Below are 20,898 nucleotides of genomic sequence, written 5' to 3'. Positions count from 1 at the left end.
GTTATGTTATAAGGTGAATTGCACTGGGAGAATCTGTAAAGCAGGCACGCCCAAACTGCGGCCCTCCAGATGTTTTGGCCTACAACTCCCATGATCCCTAGCTAACAGGACCAGTGGTCAGGGATGATAGGAATTGTAGTCTAAAACATCTGGAGGGCCGAAGTTTGGGCATGCCTGCTGTAAAGGATCTGTATTACTTATTAAAGTGTTTTTTGTATTTTGAAATTGATAATCTATCAGTTCAAAAGCAGTTCTGAGGCCAGTATTTTGTATGAAAAATGATTTGTTTGTTTCATGGGATGAATTGTACAGAAGCAATTAAGATGCCTGTGATCTAACACTAATTTTGGGACACGGCTGTTGTCCAGATCTTGTACTACAAGCCACTGCTCACAACTAGAAAGTAAATACCATTAGAAGTTCGTGTTCCTCAAAGCCACCCATTACAGCATTGAGGAAGGTTGGAGCCCAAATAGCTGCTTGGGTTAACTTGTCTACTGTGCTACTACTGAAAGCTTATTGCAAACAGGATAATTTGTGCAGCCATGCTTTCTTTAAAGCATTCCTTTCCAGCTTAATTCCTAAGAGCTTCTCTAAACATTATGGTCAGAAGCCACCAGAAAGCCCATGCAGTGTTCCCCACTGATTGCATGCTTCACCTTTATACTTCTGTGGAGCTGGCAGTTCCAGAAGTACAGATACTACACATGACAGGAGAGGCAAGATGTTAGCTTTACATGCTGCAGAGCCATAGCTGCAGGGGGGTGGCTAGCCAGGTATTTTGTCCCAGGTGAAGCCTCCATTGGGGTGCCATTGAAGTTACATGCCTGTGTGTGTGTGCAAATGCATGTGAGGAGTGCCAAACTGGGTCTTTGACCCAGGTAAAATAAAGCCTAGTTTCGCCCCTGCATGCTCAGTGTTGTGCTGAATGTTGACATGGGCTTTTGGGTGACCTCCACACAGGCATTGTAGCATTTAAATTTACCCATAACTTTTGATCACTGGAAAGGTGCCCTTTTAGAGTTCTTTCTCTTGTTTTACAATGCAACAAACATTCATTGTTGCTGTAAACAGTAACTAAGCCACCCTTAGCCTGCCAGAAATTCCTGTATTCTCAGTATCATAATGAAAGGTGAAGCATGTGTAATTAAGGTCTAACTGAACAGTTAGCCTTACAGACTGTGGCAAGTAGAGGTTGCCAAATATTTAACTGAAGCAGAGAATGCCTGGGTATTGTGGGATCTAGTATGTAAAGGACGGTTTTACACATTAGATATTCACACTAGATGTTATAGGCACCCTTAAGTAACAATGTACTCCACACCCTGTCAAATGAATGCAGTGTGTGAAATTCAAGAAAACTACCTTTGTTATTGTTGTAATTATATTTATATTTATATCCTGCCTTTCCCCCCAGTCCTAACCCAAACATAGTCCCGGACATTAACCAGGAATCAAGAGCTTGATCCACTCCTATCACATTTGAGTATTTTTAAAGTGATATATGAACATTTTCACATGTGGCTCATAGCTGAAGGACCTACCTATCCATAAATGAGCACAAAATAGGGTTGTGTGACGGAATCACCATATAGATTAAGGCCTTGGCCAGACATTATTCTCCAGGGGGAAATCTCAACCCAGTAATACGTTAGGCTGTGGAGAAAGATACAAATTAGGTGCGCTGTTCTGTGCATAGGTGAATGCAGGCTATCCCTGCTACAGTAGCAAGGATTTTAAAGGCTTTCCAGGACACAGGGACAGGGAGACTGTGCTTTTCCAGTGAACATGCTTCAGCTCAGTTCACCTGTTACCAACCCTTCACCAGCCATCTACTGCAGGTCTCCTGGGGCTTGCTGGTTTTGCTGCTTGCCCGATATGATAAAACAGGGGCTCTGCCCAACACATCACAGGCCATGGTACAAAGTTAGTGGGTTGTGTTCAGTGTGGGAGCTTTCTAGCTGCTGCACATGGTGTACAATGGAGGAGGGCATGCTAAAGTCTGAACCTCTTGCGCAGTTGAGGTAAATACATCTGGAGAGCAATGTCTGACCAGCGGCTGCTTAGATTAGATGTACACACTGGAAGAGCACCTTTTAACGCCACATTTCGATTTGTCATTCGGCACAATATTTTCAATTTTTAAAAATGTTTTTGCAAGGGGGAGCCAAAGAGCCAAAGTAACATTATTGTGTGAAATTCTTATTTAATAGATTGATGAGCAGTTAAACAATTCGGGAAGCGAATCGGCATCGGAGGTAATCAGACTTCTTTACCATGAAACATTCACCTATTTGTGACTCACTGTTTATTACATATCTAGTAATGGCCTGGTTTAACAAAAACACTTGGGAAAGACACGAAAGCACACTTTGCTAGCAGAGTATACTATCAGACTGATCAGTGCTTTCGGCACTCGCCATGAGGTAAATGTGACCAGAATTACAATGACTTTCGCTTCTTTACACTGTGACTTTTCTTGACTCTTTGCCATTTGCCGGTAACCGTTGATGACATGGACACCTGCACATTATTTTACAATGCTGTTTCTTAATCTGTATACTTAATCTGCTTCTGGCTGGGGTGAAGGGAATGGTAGTGTGATACAATTGGAAGGCACCATGTTGCTTAGCCCTATTCTTACAGTAGTGAGAAGTGCATTCTGAAATGAGGTCAGTAGCCCCAAGGTAAATGTTGTGGTCTCATAAACCCTAAGGCTGCTACTGTATTTACTGCTTAAATTGATGTAATGCCATTACAGACACATTGTATGTGGCCTATCTGCAGACAGCACTATGTTGATTCCACTATGGCAGTTGCAATACATCTACATACAGTAATTAACAGAATTAGGATTACATCTACCCGTTATGCTCTGAGACAACTCCCCCCCCCCAAAAAAAAGTTGTGGAACAAGTTAATAGCCAAATAATTAACCAGACACAAGTGTCTTAATTAAAGCCAGCTTAGGCTTTCAGAGCTGTTCACTTTCTAAGATTGTCTTTATGAAGTCCTTTGAATTTTTTAATGTTATTTGCCTTGGCCTTATCTTTTAAAATTAAACATCCCCCAAGAAATTGGCTACATTTTAAATGACTAAGATTTAGGTAGTCCCAGATGGGAAAGGACCCTTGCTTGAAGCTAGGCCGATTTGCATCTGGTCAGTACTTGAGTGTGGAATTGCTTGGGAATCCTAGTCTTAAATTCTGTAATGGGAGAAAACATAAAAATCGATTGAATAAAAATGACATTGCTGTGGTTTCTGAATTCCCACCCCCACCCCATGGACTACTTTAAAATTGCTGGTGGATTTGGCAGGCCACTTAATGGTTTTCCTGCCTGTTGTAGCAATTTTAACAGCTGTGGTAGATGCTGTGTGATTTTTCATTGTATTTTCATTACTATTTGTTGTGTTGTATTTTAATGCTGCAATCGGAATTTTATAGATTGCAAATGGTAGTACAATAAAATACAAGAAACAAAAAAGCAATGAAAATCAATATGAGTATTTAATATTGACATGCCTTGGACCACCTCAATGAAAGCTCGTGGGCCATTGATAGTCCATGGATCAGTTTGGGTACTCCTGTTCTAATGTATTTACCAGAAATTAGGCTAACAAAATGTTTTCAGATATCCTACCATTATTTCATGGAGTGTAACTCCCATCTGCTGACAGTCATCAAAATAGCTGCTCCTGCATGAAAGTGAATTCTTCTGCATAGTGGATGAGGAGCATAGAATCTGACGTGAGGATTACTACACTGCAGCATGGTCCCACAATTTTACCATGCCCTTTGTGTGGTACCACCAGTTCTTAACACCATGGTGTTTTTCTGTATTGTTTTGTTTTTTTGGCGTGGAAAGTAGGTTTGAGGACAGAAGAGGGTGCCATCCCAGGGCTGTGTGTATGTGTGCGTGTGATCTTCTTTTCCTAGCAAGTGTTGTAATAGGAATTTTAATACTGATGTGTGGTAGATCTGTGCCTGTATTAGTAGCACTGTACTTCCCACATATTCATTTATATCACATTCACCAAAGTGGCACAAATAGGAGTGCCCTGCCCGCTAGATATAATCTAGATAAACATGGACCTTCTATAGTTGTTGTTGTTTGTTTTTTGTTTTTTTTAGCATATGCCCCAGACATTTAATAACCATATGTGCTCTATTTATTCAAGAGCATCCTTTCACACTTCACAACAACTACCTAGATCAGAATAGAAAAGGGTATTTACTACATTTGGAGCTAATCTCCTGTACCCACCCCACCCTCATCTTTTAATGCTTGAAAAGTACAAGTAAAGCTCAGTTTAATAGATGTAGTTGTCTTGAGATACCGGTAACTCTTATCAACTTAAGTACCTGGTAGGCAGCATATCAGTGTTAAATTAGGTGCTCAGCTTCTATCCAGACTGGGTTTTTACCTGAATGACCTGAACTTTTGAGAAAAAGATAAATGGAGTTACAATACGTTTGAGTCTCTCATTTGTCACAGACTTACAGTACTAGGTGGTTTAGGCAAGTCTCTCTTAGCTTCTCCATCAGCAATATAGGAATAATACTGACCTACCTTACAGGGTTGTTTTAAGGACTACAAACAGCTTCATAGATATACATTATTCTGCTGAATGTTCAGAAGTGCTATGCTGATGGCATGATTCAAGTATTCACAAATGATTGACAGCAGCTGCGCCCAGAGCTGGAGCAGCATCTCCTCCTGATGCCATTTTGCTACCCTAAAGACAGTCAGCTGTGGCCACAGATTTTGTCCAGACACCCTCCAAGAAATTTAACGTTTTGGTGGAAGCGTAATTCTTCACAGGCAGTAGTAGTTGCACAGTCCAAATGTTCATGGCGACATTTGTTTTTAACAACAGGAAGGTGATGATTCATTGCTAGTGACAGTAGTTCCTGTAAAACCTAGCAAAACACCTGGGAAGATGAAAATAAGTTTTGAGGACCTAGAGAGAGAGAGAAGAACAAGAAAGGCGAAAGCTTGAAGAAGAAAAGCGATTGAGATATGAGCAGGAAAAGCAAGCTCTCAGGGAAGTCAAATATTTCTCACCAGATGTGGTAAGCAAGATTGCGGGGGGAACCCCTTGCATGTTGACCCTAAGCATGCTTCATTGGAAAAAGGCCCCAGTTATTACAGCAAAACTTGCTTCCAACTATGTGGATTCAGGAGTGCAGGGAAACCTGGGATTTTAAGACTGCATGCATTAAGTATCATGAGGATTTAAGTCGGAATAACAAACTTTGTATATAGGATGAAGATGAAATGCTTGACAGCGAAAGAAAAGAATCACCCAGCCCTGGTAAAGTGAAACTAACATTTGAAGAATTGGAAAGACAGAGACAAGAAAATCAGAAAAGGCAAGCAGAGGAAGAGGCGAGGCAACGTCTGGAAGAGGAAAAACGTGCCTTTGAGGAGGCAAGGCAGCAAATGGTAAGCATATGGAGCAAAATGTGGTCTTAGTGGAGGATGGACATGTATGCCTGACCATATGAATATTCAAAGCAGGGGGACACATGCAACCCTGCCTCAATGTTCTCTCTCACATCATGCCCTCCATGAATCCTTGTACTATGCAGGCGGCTTCCACTCGCATTTGCTTGAATATAACTTGAATTACTGTGCTATTTACTTATATCTATTTTAGCTTCTATGCATGACCTTTGGTATATTTTAGTGGGAAGGGCGTGGGAATCTATATACATTATTTTAATACTAAAACTTTTTAATTGGTTATTTTTAAAAGTTCAATACTTCCCAAATTTGCTGCACATTTCATTATTATTATTATTATTATTATTATTTAAATGTTTTTTTTTCTCTCTCTCCTGAAAGCTAAATGAAGATTATGATGATCAGGAAAATGAAAATTCCGTCAAGGAGTTCCGTCCTGGGAAACTGATACTTACCTTTGAAGAAATAGAAAGGCAGAGGCAAGAAGAAAAAAAAAGAGAACAGAAGAGGAAGCCAGAAGGCGCATAGAAGAAGAGAAAAAGGCATTCGCTGAAGCAAGAAAAAGCATGGTAGGTCATTTATTTATTCATAAAAATACTTGTATACCACTATTTCACAAAAATATACAGAGCAGTTTGCCTATTATATCTATGCAATAAAAACTATGTAAGACTTTTAAACCACAGAGCATCAACAAACTATCCCCAAAGTATTCCTAATTGCTTGGATAAGCCTGGCAGCATAGAAACGTTTTTAGCAAACGTTTTAAGGTCAAGGGGAGGTGCCCACTAAATCTCTCTTGGAAGAGCATCACATAGGACTGGGCTGATGACACTATATGCGCCATTTCGTGTCAATGTCAAATGAGACTCAACAACTTGCATGATGCCCAGCACATCTTAAGTCACTTTGGTGGCATCTCTCTCTCTCTCTCTCCGTACACACAAGAGGAGGAATCCAACAGCTTAGTGTGTCACACAGATAGTTCAAGGCAAACTGTAGCAGGAAAACCAACTAGTCCATAGGCTTCAACAAACTTGCTCTTCCATGCACAGAAGACTTAGATCCAGCAGTGTCCACATGACAGGCGTTTCCCACCAAATTTCCCTTGCAGTGCCCATGTCTCCTGCTTTCTGTTGCAGGAGCTCCCCCACCATATTTGCAGAGAGGCACCCAAGGGTCCAAGTGTAAATCACCTCCAGGACCGTCTTAGATGGATCGGCCACCCTGGCGCAGCGATCCCTCGGCGCCCCCGGCCTGCCACCTCTCCGCCCGTCTCCCTCCCGCGCTGGCCGCCCCTCGGGAGGGGGGGTGGGCGAGAGGGGGATGAGGGGCGTGGCGTTGGAGCGGGTGCTCGTGCGCCGGCGGGCGGAGGATGAGGGGCGGGCGGGCGCTCACGCACCGGCGGGCGGGCTGCAAGCTGGCCGCCCTCGCCTCCCAGAGCCCCAGCTGGAGTGCTGGAAGGGCGCGCAAAGCCCCGCGCCGCTCCATCGCTCCAGCTGGGGCTCCGGGAGGCAAGGGCGGCCGGCTTGAAGCCCGCCCGCCCGTGAGAGGGTTGGGGAGGGGGAGCCCGGTATGCCAGCGGGCTCGCGGAGGCGCCTCTGGGGGGCCGGCGCCCTGGTGCGCCGCGCCACCGGCCCCTATGGATGAGACGGCTCTGATCACCTCCCTCACATCTCCTATGGGTGCAAGTTATGCTCATGGGATTATAATCTGCAGAAGATCAGAAACACACTGTTCTGTTTCAATTTACTGAAATTAGCACATGTAAATACAAAGCATTTACTTCAAGAACTTGTTTCCATTAAATATGCAACTGGTCCCTGTCCCATAACCATGTTACATTTTTCATGTGATCTTGGCAGAGGAAAAGGCTAGCAGTTTAAGAAGTTAAGATAAAAATTGCAATCCTCTAATTTAGCTCAGAGAAAGAGCACTTCCCATTATGGTCTTGGAGCTACTAATAAGTAAATAGGGATTGTGACTATTGTGCAGAGGGTAAAGATTGCATCTGGTGAGGAAATGGAGCATGTGGTGTTTTGCTTTAAATGTGGGAACATCACGGAGCATTTGGTTTTAATTTCCTATTTGGAAGAACTGATTAGTGTCCAGATCCTGTGTCAGCATTCTGCTGGCAGTGTTTGTAGGGTTGGTTTTATTTAGTATTTCACTTTTCAGAATCTTTTAATACATTAATGTGCTTTTGGTACATTAACATCTTACCTTTCCTGGTCAAGCTGTAACTTACATATACATAACTGCCCTGTCGACTGAAGGTGTTTTTTTGGTGTGTGTGTGTGTGAGAGAGATATGATCAGTGCTCATTATGAGGAAGTTGATCCCCTTAATTTCAATGGAGATTTTATCCAAGTAAGAAGCGATGTTTTATATCAAACCCTTAGTGTAGAGTTACAAATAAGCAAACATATCACAACTATCATTAGCGTAGCTGCACCTTAGACCAAAAAACACCTGTACATATAAATTTTATAGGTTTGGAGCAAGAGAAAAGCCTGCAAAGGAGGCCTAGCCGAAGCTGATTTTCTTAGTTCTTTCTTCCAATCAGGCCCTGCCGTTGCTCCTGAAAAGCATTTCCAGAGGCTTTTGCTGAATTGAGAAGGGGGGATTTTTTGGGGGGGGGGAGAACCGATGTGATTGGTCAGTTAAGTTTCTATTGTTTTACTTGATATAGGGGAGCAACTGTCCCCCTTGGATACGCCCATGGAGGTTAAGGAGAAGGGATACTAAAAAAATCATATAGAAGCACTTTTTGTGAGTGCCAGAGGTTTGTTGGGGGCTGTTGAGGGGCCAAACAAAGTGAACCTCTTCAAGGACCTCTCTAGATCCAAGTCACTTCGTGGATCTAAATCAGGAGCCAGCAAACTTTTTCAGCAGGGGGCCGGCCCACTGTCCCTCAGACCTTGTGGGGGCCCGGAGTATGTATGTATGTATGTATGTATGTATGTATGTGTATATGTGTGTGTGTGTGTATATTTTTGGGGGGATGAACAAATTCCTATGCCCCACAAATAACCCAGAGATGCATTTTAAATAAAAGGACACATTCTACTCATGTTAAAACACGTTGATTCCCGGACCGCCTGCAGGCCGGATTTAGAAGGCGATTGGGCTGGATCTGGCCCCCGGGCCTTAGTTTGCCTACTCATGATCTAAATTATAATATAATGGGATGCTCAATACAAATGTAATATTTTATCAGTGCAATGATAAAACTATTTCGAACAGAGTCCAGATGATGAGCTTTCGCCAATGTCTAAAACTGTATCGCAAGAATCTCTCACACCTGGAAAACTGGAAATTAACTTTGAGGAGCTACTGAGACAAAAAATGGAAGAAGAAAAGAGGCGTACAGAAGAGGAGCGCCGACAAAAACTGGAAATGGAAAAGCAGGAATTTGAGCAGCTCAGACAAGAAATGGGAGAGGTCTGTCAATTCTTAACATGAATTGCTGTGATGAGTGCATGCAGAAATATCTGCTTCTTGAATTAATATGTGGGGCGAGAAAAGCATGCAGTTTAAAAGCTTGTGAAAATTATAGTTAGTAGCTAACTGGACTTCAAAAAAAAAAAAAAAAACAGCAGGCAGAGTGTTGCGGACCCAGGCAACTCAATGCCACTGCTCAAAGCAATGTAAATTACATAATTAACGGTGCGTTATTTAACCACTGCACAATTTTTTTTGGTATTATTTGATTGTCAATAACCTTGCGGCATTTTCCTTTAAATAGGAAGAGGAGGAGTGTGAAACGTTTGAGCTAAGCAGGGAATATGAGGAGCTAATAAGATTAAAAAGAAGTGGCTCTATTCAAGCAAAGAGCTTGAAGAAAAAGTTTGAGAAAATTGGGCAGCTGTCCGAAGAAGAAATACAGAAAAAAATTGAAGAAGAAAGAGCAAGGAGAAGAGCTATGGATCAGGAAATAAAAGAAAGGGAAGCAGAGAAATTTCAAGAGGTAGGTCCCATTTTCAATTCAGTGGCTGCCTTGTTGCGCTAGCTTCTGCCAGGGCTTGTGTGGCTACCACAAGACTTGAAGCTTTGCTGATAGCAGTGAAGCACTGTTTGTGTAAACCTGTCTCCACATGGTTACTACTTTTGCATAACTGGATCCTATGGGATGGTGGGAATGTTTCAATCTAGCAACTGCAGGTAGGAAAGGTCACAGTTACCAAATTTAGACGTTGCTGCAACCACGGGAAACTTGCAACCACAATACAGACATGTACTCTTATCTATCAAAGAAGCAGTATTCTGAATCTGCCTCGTGATAACGTCTGAGCAGCACTGGCTTGGCTGAACAGGTCTTGTTTTTCTTTTTCTTTAACCATTTTGAAAAAATGTGGAAGCATTTTTTTAAAAAATCTTTGCATAGTGTGCACAAGACAATATATAATAATAATTATCAACAATACAGATAAAAATCAGTAAAATTTAAAAGCAAGTGCTTAACTGGAAAGGCTTGTTTGAAGTAAAAGTGTTTTTGCAGGCATCCAAATTTACATCCACTTCTTGGGCTACTAGCTGATACCTATAACTAGTTGTGTAAAATTACAGCTTGATTAAATCCGTAGTATGTCAATTTCACAGTGTCTGTGTGGCTAAATAGAAACTATGCTGATCACCTTATGCCTAAAGGTGATCTACTATGCCAGCAGACCAGGCATAGGCAAACTCTACCCTCCATGTTTTGGGACTACAATTCCCACCATCCCTAACCACTGGTGCTGTTAGCTAGGGATGTGAGTTGTAGTCCCAAAACATCTGGAGGGCCGAGTTTGCCTATGCCTGCAGCAGACAGTTATTTAACCAAAGTTGTTCCAGAGATCTACTAAATTTAAGAGTACAAAAAGAGTCCTGTGGTCAGAATGACCACATTCTGTCTAATGTCTTCTTTCCTTGCCTTTTGAAATGGATGTGGGCAAAAAGGAAGATCTAACTCCAGGAACCTATTAAATATGACACTTATCTTCAGCATGCGACATCTAATCTGAGTGCTACCGTATGTCACAGCGCCATTGCTGTATGTCTGATTGCTACTGTATAGTGATTTTTTTTTTTGCCGTGTCTTGTTTTGATCATGGACTGTGCTCCTTTTACCTCTAGCAAGGTAGATAAAAACTGCTTCCCTTCCCAGATTTCATACGTATTATTTATCTCCACAAAATGGAAAGATCGAGTAGGTTTAAAGGCAGTAGCATTTATGATCCAAGTTCCACGCAAATCATGTAGCAACCACCACCCTTTCAGGATTATAAAGTTTAGAATTGTTTAATTGTAACAGGACACTGTAATTTCTTTTCCTTGAAGCATTAAATTATGTTGATACTACAGGATATGCTTTATGTCACTAGAAGAAACTTGTTTTGTTTTGCCTACAGCTTGACATCTTGTGGTAACAGACTACATATATTCAATTTATGGATTTTTCTGCCTGTTTCCATATCCAGTAATAACAGCTCTCGCCCCGCCCCCTTTCCCCCCCAAAAATGGTGCCAGCTCACAATGTTTTTATTATTCCAGGAAGATGAAGTAGATGTAAAGCCAGCCACAAAATCTGAAGCTCCATTTACACACAAGATAGACATGAAGGCTCGATTTGAACAAATGGCAAAGGCAAGAGAAGAGGAGGAGCAGAGAAGAATTGAAGAACAAAAAATGCTACGTATGCAATTTGAACAGAAGGAAATTGATGCTGCATTGCAAAAGGTGATGCAGGTGGTTTTCGCATGCCCATTGCCCAAGCTAGTTTGAGCCATTAGCAAAGTGTCAAGTGAGATCAGGGATTTACTCTGTGGAGTCAGGAACCCACAAAAGTGACTGGGTTTAGTAGGGTGGGGAAGGGAAAGTAAAACAAAGCTAGGAAATGGGGTGGGAAAGTGGGGCTCTACCCCACCCTGGGTGCAACAGAGAATTCCCAGGGAGAAACAGCATCCTTTCTTGTTAGGATAACAGAATCCTTGCTGTGTGACATTTTCCCTACCCCACCCCAGTCCTTTGGGGCTCGTTCTCCACCTTAAAATTCACATTAGCCACCCCGAATAATAAACTCTTCCCTTGCAGCAAACTCCTGCAGTCATAACTCCAATATTGGAGACCATGCCTGCAAATGCGTCCACGTCTGACAGGCAATATACTTTTAAGGTGCTCTGCATGAAAAGCCTTGGGTGCAACTGCTTACAATTTGGCAGGGTTCATAAATTCTGGAGGGGCTCCTATGCCTGTAAATTTTATCTACCATTGTGAAAACGGAAAGCGAATTTAGAGTATTCTCTTTTACAGTGAATAGAAGGAAAGCAGAGGTTGTTTTTAAGAGATAAAAATTTGCTTCCCAGATCTAGCAGAAGCTAGGTACATGCAGCGGAACCAATGCTTTTTTTTGGCAAGTGGGCAGGGATTACTATTGCATTGTTCTACAAGGCCACTGACTTGTTTTTGAGACTTAGGCCTGCTTCTCTTTGCAGAACTCCACCCTTGCATTGTTTGTCACGCTAGTGTGGTTAGACTATTGTGAGGATAGATGCTGAGAATAGCTGTACCTATAATAAAAAATAGAAGGGACCCAGAGGATATTGTCCAAACCTCTGCAATGTAGGAATACATAGCAGCCCATACAGGGATCAAACCTGCAATCTTGTTATCAGTGCCACACACTAACCAACCGAGCTATCCAAGCTGACCATACTGGTAGTTACAGGTAGGTAGCCGTGTTGGTCTGCCATAGTCACAACAAAATAATATTGCACACGAAAGCTCATACCAAGAACAAACTTAGTTGGTCTCTAAGGTGCTACTGGAATGAATTTTTTTTGTTCATTCTAGTAGTTCAACATGATGTATGTTTCAGCATTGTTGTTGCAATTTATATTTAAAATGCAGAAAAAGGAAGAGGAGGAAGAGGAGGATGGCAGCATTGTTAACGGCTCAGTATATGAGGATGAAGAACAGCAAGCACGATCTGGTGCTCCATGGTTCAAGAAGCCCCTTAAAAATGTGTCTGTTGTGGATAGCGAACCAGTAAGGTTTACTGTTAAAATAACTGGAGAACCCAAGCCAGAGGTTACATGGTGGTTTGAAGGAGAAATGTTGCAGGACTGCGAGGACTATCAATATTGAGAGAGGAGAAACCTACTGCCTTTACTTACCAGAAACTTTCCCGGAAGATGAAGGAGAATATATGTGTAAAGCAGTGAACAGCAGAGGAACAGCAGCTAGCACCTGTATTCTCACTATTGAGAGTAAGAGTTAGCATTTTTTTAAAGTTCTCAGATCTTCAGTTCTTGTTCATGTTTGTTGATCTTTTCTTAACTTTCTTTTCTCTTCTTCTTCTCTAGCTGATGACTATTAATATCCTACTTTTTCTGGAGCCTTCCTTCCCTAAATTTACTGCATCCATCTTTCTTTCTCTCTCCTGTGGTGGGGCCAACAAGAAGTTGTTTATCATTCCTCAAATAAGATACCCAATTGCCAGATTTATCTCTTGGTTTCAGACTGAAGTTTGGCAATAGAAGTTTGGTTCATCTGACATACAATGGCTCAATTTCCACTTGTAAACAGCATTGTGGCTGCTTGTTAATGCCACTGAATTGCTTCTGTGACAAGGAGATTCTTATCAGGAAAGCCAAGCTGTTCATATGAAACAGCTTGTCATGGGATCCCATCAATTCTTCACCATGTTAATCAAATGCACGATTGTCTTGAATGTGATCGGCTACTTTATGTAAGTTTACCCTAAGTAGCAGACTTCTTAATGTTAGTTTTCATATAGAAAATTCAGCCAAAACCATATACAAAAACAGTATTAAATTAAATCCAAAGACCACTAAATTCGCTCCACATAAAAAAATATTTCTTGGGTCCTGAAAGCTTTGAGAGCAAAAAGTATATTTTTTGGTTAAACTATTAAGTAGCCAAAAATAATGTAGTGGTTTATTTAAGTTATGCCTTTGTTTAATGCAACTTTTCATTTAATATGCTTTAATAAAATTAAACCAAGATTATGATGGCTTGAAAGCAGAATTATGTAATTAAAGTGTACACACAGTTGTATGTCATGTTCTTTGAAATAAAACATTTGCATTTGTTTTATATTAGATAGTAGGCATTGTCCAGCATCTTGCTTGGAATATTGAACCAAATTTGCATCTTTCAGGTTGAAAGTGTTAGAATCATAGTGAATGATGTTTCAACTTTCATCTCGTATTGTATAATTATTTACTGAATCATCTCACTCAGCATTTACCAGACACAATATAGATATATGTATGTATAACAAGATATCACAGCCATGCTTTTTGCTACATGAGAAGCAACCAACAAAACTCCAATACAGACTAAAATATGTGCTGGAATGGAGAGATATGGAAGAAATTTGCATAATCTTCCATGGGATTTTGGCTTACATTTATTGAACAGGACAACTGATTTACATTTTATGCAGGAGATAACTGGGTCTCTTCCTTAACGATGTACCAAATGACTTATTCTGTACCTGAACTGGAAGGTTAATAAATATGTTCAGTTCCTAAAATTGAGTATGTTCTTTATTTAATACTTGCATAACTGCAAACACTGAAAAAAATGGTAAGTACCTGCCCCCTACCCCCCAAAAAACCACAGGAGACAAATTACCCATTAGTTTACATTTATTGAGAACTTATACAAAAACATTACAATTAATGTGTATTCATGAGTACATACAGTGTCAATATTGCAAGCTCAACACAACATATTGTAAAGCATTTGATTTACCTCACGTCCAAGCTGCATGTCCCTAAGATACTTCCCATCACAGTAGCCTTTTAAAGACAATCTTCTTTTTTTAACACGGGTAGTTTCTGTAGAGAACACTATCTCAGGACGAAAATGCATCTTGCATGCATATAAGATAAAGGTTGCATAAACACAGGACTTTCATAGGGTACTACCAGTAGGAAAGGAGTAGCTACTGTTTGCATTCTGTAGGGCTGAATGTTTTGCCTTATGAACTGCTAGTACACACAACAAAAACCGAAAAGTTCTTTCTACTGCCTAGATTATGAAAAGAAAGATTTCTCAGCAGCTGATGTAATATTTTCAGAGGTGAATGATATAGCCTACCTAGTTACTAAAATAACTGCAATTTACACGAATCTAAAGATCACTTTTTTAAACTAGCAAAGCATATCCTATACAGCACACATACTGAAGGGTGATCTGTAAACATTGTTATTAGTTGAAAAGATCATCTTTTCAAACATTCATTACTCTCACTGCCTAACATTCCATGACTGGGAAATGTGCACTTATTTCCCCCCTGCCATAGCACAAGAACCGCTCAAGGAAAACGAGGCAACTATGTATATAAAAGTTCTAACTCAATGAATGGAATGGAACCTTTTGATTCAATGCAAGGTTTCTGACAGAAATCAGACAAAACTCTATACCAAAACTACACTTGGTGCAAGAAGATGCCTGTAGGTCCAGCAGCAAATTGATAATGAAAATAAAAAAATGCTTAGTATAAATATTATCAAAGCAGATGCATAAATCCCCTATGCCAACAATTTGATTCTAGTTTCTATTACATCCCTTCCCTTGAAATTTCAATTTAAACTATGTTTATTAAAAACTGAGCAGCGAAAACAAGCTGTTTTAAAATGGAGAAACAAAATCCGACCAAGATGAAGCTCTTCAGCACGTATCTAGTTCTCATATAATAATGAAATCTGACATGTTGAACTACAACAAAATATGAAGTGGCTCGAGGGAATTCAAGTACAACTATTAATTTAGTTGTGAAATGCAAAACATTATCTATGCTTGACTATTTAGCAAAGTGTAAATTGATAGATGGTTTGTATTATTACCACATAACAAATTATGGAACATTTATGGTCAAGCAAATAGCACTTTAAAGAATGAGAAGCGATTAAAACAGGCAAATTATACCCTACACCATTAAGTATGGGATACATTTAAAATCGGTATTGTTTTGCCAATTTTACCTTCTACATGGAGCCCTTCTATGGTCCATGCTCATCGGCTCATCATGGCCATACACTCAAAGGAATCCTCTTTATTGGAAGTAACTATGTCAGGACCTGATTTTATGAGCTATGATTTGGTGCTTGCAGCATCTTCAGCACTGTGTGTGAAAATGAAGGCAGGGTTTTTTGAATATTTTTCTTTGATGCAGAGAAAAGCAGGACTTTTGATAAAATCAAAGCATTTTATTAAGTGACAAACAAAAAACTGATGGTACTGCCTTAGCATCGTCTATCTAAACTGAAAAAATGCACCAGTTAAGCTATCTAGATAAGCCATATACAAAACATTTAAACTGGCGAAAATATACAGCGATTCAGCTGAAATAGCAAAGTAGGAAGGAGTTTCCTATAAAAGGAAATATTTGCTGAACTGTTAACATTTCACTGGTAATACATGCTTTCTACAACTATTCTGCAAAATTCAAGTCTAAATTTTCCTTCTTTATCAAATAAGCAAGCTAGGTTATGTTTTATGGTGTATAACTTAAAATCCGTTATTGCCTTGGGAATGAGAGAAACACACAGTATGCTTGAATAAGTAGTATTGGGTAGAACATCCTTTGAACATTATAAAAGCATTTGTGAAGGCTGTTGAAATTCTGACCATATTTCCTGTATCTTGAAAAAATATTTTATATTCATTTGTAACAACTCTGTTATTGAGGAAAAAATAGTAAAAGTGACTTACTCAAAAATTATTGCAGCAATCCACTTATCTTTTAAAAATAAAGATACACATTTACCCAGAAATGTAAATAATTGTTTCAGACTTTCCATTGGAATGAAACCATGAATAGCAGAATACATTTGGGGAAGATATTGGCAGATTGCTTTTGAATACACAAGCACAAAAAATTCTCACAGGGACAACATTAATAAACTGAAATATGTATTTATACACTTCCTTAGGTTGTGCTTACCTGTGCTTTTTGCAGCAGAACCTAAGGTGGAAGGTCTGGGAAGGCACTGTGAAGTATAAATAATTGCACTGTTTGCAATTAATAAAGATTTTATACTTTAAATGAATCAAAATCAACAGCCTCCATTTGGTGAATGATAAAGTATCTGGTGAATTGTTGCTCTGTTTAGTTAGTAACTACACCATTTTCCAATAAGCTACAAACTAATCATGCAAAATATTTGATCTAGAGACTTTATAGCCTACACTAAATATATTTAATAACTTCCTAGTAGTCTTTTCAAAATTTAAATCCTAACCTAAATTGGGATAAAAATAATTCCCTCCTGATTCTACAGTACAACAAAATGCATTTTTAATTATCTGTGCAGTAAAACTACTTCATTTCTGATCTCATTTTGTTCTTTTCTTGCAGCCATCCTAAGAGTATACTCCAAAACAACAAAGTTTTCCAAAAATAAGGCTAATAAAGGTTTAGAAATTAACATATACTTCTATCACCAAATAAATGCAGACAACTGAAGACAATACAACTTCCTCCTGACAAGCATTTCAAACTTTTGTTTTAACAATGCACAAGTTTATATCTGAATATATCTCATTTTTGAACCCTAATGAACAATTATTACTTAGGTAAATGACAATTTCTTTTGCTAAAGCTAAATAGCTCAAGAATACTTACCATTAAGCTCATACACATACATTTATGAACACCTAGGTTTCTGAATTAAGAAGCAATTATGATTTGCTAAAATATCAGCACTGTATTTTATTCCAACATAATATTCACACAGGTATGGCATTTGCATTATGTGGAACACTGACAAAAAGATACTGTTGCAGTTCATCATTTTGTCATTCTGATGTACTTACAGTGCAATGCTCCTTGAAGGAACAATCAAGGATGATACACAGCACAGTCCTCCTCACCCCTACAGAGCTAGTTCTATACTGGCTGGATCAAACCTGCACTTCAACAGACAATGGCAAGACAGACTGTATTGCATGTAATCTAATAGATGCAAAAAAGCAAACAGTGGATTTTAACAGTATACCAATTTTCAGTATGAATTAGTAAAAGTAAAAAAGTTTTCTGGAGATTTTTCAAAATATAGGTTAATGACTAGTCTTCAGCATTTAAAAACAGAGCTCATCTGCAAGACGTTTTTCTGTTAAGCACTCCCAGGCTCCAAATAGCATATTTCTAACACAACGCAGTTTTAGTAACTAAAAAGCATATAATCCTGAATTATACTACACTGAATTCTTAAGCAAAGTGCTGCAAACTGATTGCTTAGCACATATTGCCTTTTAGAACGATTCAGTAACAAGCCTGAAAAAATATACTAAAGAATTAAACCATGTATAAAACAAATGTTAACTATAGCAGCTATATGGGTCTGAGACAGTGGTCATGGATAAAAAAGAAAATGCAACTGTTAATGCAGTAGAAGTATGTCAAGGAACATCTTCATGTACATGCAATTTTTAATCAAGTAGAAAGAGGAGGATATCAAGATGCTAAACAGCAAAATACAGTAATGAAAAAGATCCTTCTATAACTATTCTGCAAAGGGAGAATACCAATGTAAAGCTCAAACTTTCAAGGAAAAAACCTTAATTGTGTACATGTACAGCATTACTAAGAAACCCTTGAATTCTCTGAGTACCCACATATCCAACTTACCGACACAGGAGGTTTCATATTATTTATTGTAAAGCACAAAACAGGCATTTAAAAGTGATCAAGTATACATTGAAAAAGTACATTTATATCACAAAGCATTGACCACATAATAGTTGCAAATACATTTGCTGGAATGTGTACATCTACACTAATGTACTAAAAACAAACCAATTTCCATTTCTACACAGAAATATTACCTCCTATCAGTAGTGATAGATATTTTGTACATTTTCAAAAACACTATTTTTAAACCAAACAAAATTATGATCTTCAAGAAGGCGTCTGCATCCATACATTTAACAAAGGTTTTTTCCCCCACATAATGAAGCAAATACTGTATTGTCCACTTCTTATTATTGGCCCTGTGCGAAGAAATACATAAGAGATACACAAAAAGTTAAAGTATTTTTAAAATTGTGCTAACTCAGGAGTGAAGCCTTTAAGAAAGAAAAATTGGTTAATGTAATGGTGGTGGCTTCCTGCATGGCCTCAAAAACCCTGGGAGGAGAAATTTTTTGATCAAAAACATCGATGTATGCAAAGAAAGACACAGAACTCCAGTTAACAGAGCATAAATCAATTTACAGATTATCTTTTACCAGGAAAAATAATGCATACTCCAGGTAAGATATCAAAGTGGGAGACATGCAAAAAACAAAAAACACCCCACGAAATAAAGGTTAAAAAAAAATCACTAAAATATCAGCCAAATAAGTCAATATTGTTATACCTGTGGTGCTGGAGGATGTTGTGGCATTCCTTGTGGACTTGTCTGGGCATAATAGGCTGCCTGCTGTCTATAGTATTCAGCCCACGCTGCACTATAATCTGGCTGACCCGCTGGTGGGGCTCCGGCTGGAGCTGGAACTGCCTGACCTAGAACAAACATACATTACACAACTCTGGTGCCATAAAAAGGACAAAAGAAGCTCAAAATAATCTCGTTTCTAACAAACATTACCTTGCTTCTTGTAATATTCCTCCCAAGCCTTTGAATAATCTTGTGGCTGCCCTTGTTGACCTGCAAAACCCCCCACATTTTAATGTAAACAGAGCTCCCAGGTACACCAAAATTACAGACAAGAATACAGTGGAAGAGTTCTTTGCTGTTTTATTTGAAGTTTAGTGCACACAAAGAGATAATATTAAATCTCTAATTTGTATATTTTCTTCTACACATTGTTCCACAGTTTAAAATAAAGATTTAAGCACTGTATGCCTACATTTGAGCTCAGCATTTGTAGAATGGCTCATAGCCCCACCCTTCAAAAGTTCACGACAGAAGTGTGGGGAAAAAATCTATTAACATGAGATGCCCCACACCATATTACCGTATATACCCGAGTATAAGCCGACCCGAATATAAACCGAGGCACCTAATTTTCCTACAAAAACCTGGGAAAGCTTATTGACTCGAGTATAAGCCGGTTCACCTTTGCCGCTGTGGAGGAGGAGGAACGAGCAGCCCGAAAGCAACCCTTTGGGCTGCTCCTTCTCTCTTCCTTTGCCAAGTTTGCATTTATGCGAGCAGTTCAGGAATGGAACAAGCTGCCTAGGGAGAGTAAAGAACCGCCGTTCTTGTACACTCTTAAGGAATGGTTGACTGGGGAGAGCGGGTGGCGGCACGAGCGGAGAGAAAGGGCTTCTTTCTCGCCACCCCCACCACCCGCCTCCCTCGAGTATCAGCCGAGGGCAGCTTTTTCAGCACAAAAATGTGCTGAAAAACTAGGCTTATACTCAAGTATATATGGTAAGTATATTGTTACATACATAAACTACCCCACCCAATCCATGCTGTTGCCCCCTCTGTGAGATTGTATTGCCCCGGGGGGGGGGGGGGTGTACAGCACGTTTACAACGATATTCTACAAGTGGGCACACAGGAGTAACTGCCGTGTTCCTAAAAGGTGAGCCAGCCTGAAGTATATCAAACTGAGAAAGTTTGAACATCACTTCATCCAACATTGCTATCAAAAATTAAGAATGCATTTTCCTGTCAAATCTTGTTTAACACACATTTAACAACATTAGATTTTTAAATTGCTGCTTATGCAGTACAACAGGAGCCAGGTTGGTCAATTACTGGTGACCACATGGGTCCCTTTAAATTAGCTCACTTATTAATTGTGTATGTTTAATTAAATAATCAAAATTAGATTTTCGAAGCATATTATATATCTATACTAAATGAAGCAAGATCTTTAAAATCTTAAAGTTGCAAGTGTCAGCAATTTTGAAACAGGAAAGGATCACAATAAAAAAACTAAAAGTAATCAAGCCTGTCCTTGTTTTCCCCATGCCTTCTAAGTGAGTTGGCATGTAATGGTGGGAGAAGGAACTCAAGGGATTTAGAAGCACCACATCCTACCATTCCTCCAAAGAACTATCAGATATATGGAGTTATACTTTTTAGCATCACAAGTAATCCTGTGAAGTTGCTTAACCTATGAGACAGAGGTCATCTACATGAGACCACAATTTCAGGTAATAACATACATATTAAATTAAAAGTTCTGTAACTGGCTCATATCTTTCTTTGGAATTAGACAATTCCAACTATAAGGGACATCCATACTGATAAAAATGGCTGAAGGCAAAGTACTGCTATCCTGATGTGTTACAAGTCTTTCCCACGAGTTGTAATTTATCAGACCAAAAGTGGCCTCCAAATGCCTACTGCTAATTCTATTTCTGAAATAATCAAGGTGGCTCAGATAAGATAATGTATGGGAATCTTAAGTACTGAACACCTTAGGAAAATGGTAGAATAGAAATACTGATGT

The 20,898-nt window shown here is 39.4% G+C and overlaps 2 protein-coding genes across 3 annotated transcripts in view; one reads left to right on the top strand and one right to left on the bottom strand.

Moving 5' to 3' along the window:
- Positions 1 to 2,174: 2,174 nt before the first annotated feature.
- On the top strand, positions 2,175 to 13,160 carry LOC117048216 (nexilin-like). The gene is given in 11 exon segments (XM_033151765.1): positions 2,175 to 2,258; positions 4,880 to 5,075; positions 5,269 to 5,448; positions 5,851 to 5,968; positions 5,971 to 6,038; positions 8,716 to 8,913; positions 9,218 to 9,439; positions 11,005 to 11,190; positions 12,361 to 12,593; positions 12,595 to 12,719; positions 12,816 to 13,160. Coding segments are annotated over 9 exon segments (1,332 nt in total). The 5' UTR covers positions 2,175 to 2,258; positions 4,880 to 5,075; positions 5,269 to 5,280; the 3' UTR covers positions 12,830 to 13,160.
- A 948-nt stretch (positions 13,161 to 14,108) lies between these two features.
- The window catches only part of FUBP1 (far upstream element binding protein 1), a 32,341-nt gene continuing 25,551 nt past the window's right edge, over positions 14,109 to 20,898 (bottom strand). For both annotated transcript variants that reach the window (XM_033151766.1, XM_033151767.1), the window contains 2 exons: positions 18,846 to 18,991; positions 14,109 to 16,475 (listed from right to left, as the gene is read on the bottom strand). In XM_033151766.1, the coding sequence (XP_033007657.1) occupies positions 16,368 to 16,475; positions 18,846 to 18,991 (254 nt within the window). In that variant the 3' untranslated portion in view covers positions 14,109 to 16,367. The remainder of the gene's footprint in view (positions 16,476 to 18,845; positions 18,992 to 20,898) is intronic.

This window comes from Lacerta agilis, chromosome 6, assembly GCF_009819535.1.
Source record: "Lacerta agilis isolate rLacAgi1 chromosome 6, rLacAgi1.pri, whole genome shotgun sequence".
NCBI classification, from domain to species: domain Eukaryota; kingdom Metazoa; phylum Chordata; class Lepidosauria; order Squamata; family Lacertidae; genus Lacerta; species Lacerta agilis.
Note: the sequence above shows the minus strand (reverse complement) of the source record. Positions and strands in the feature narration are given on the sequence as shown.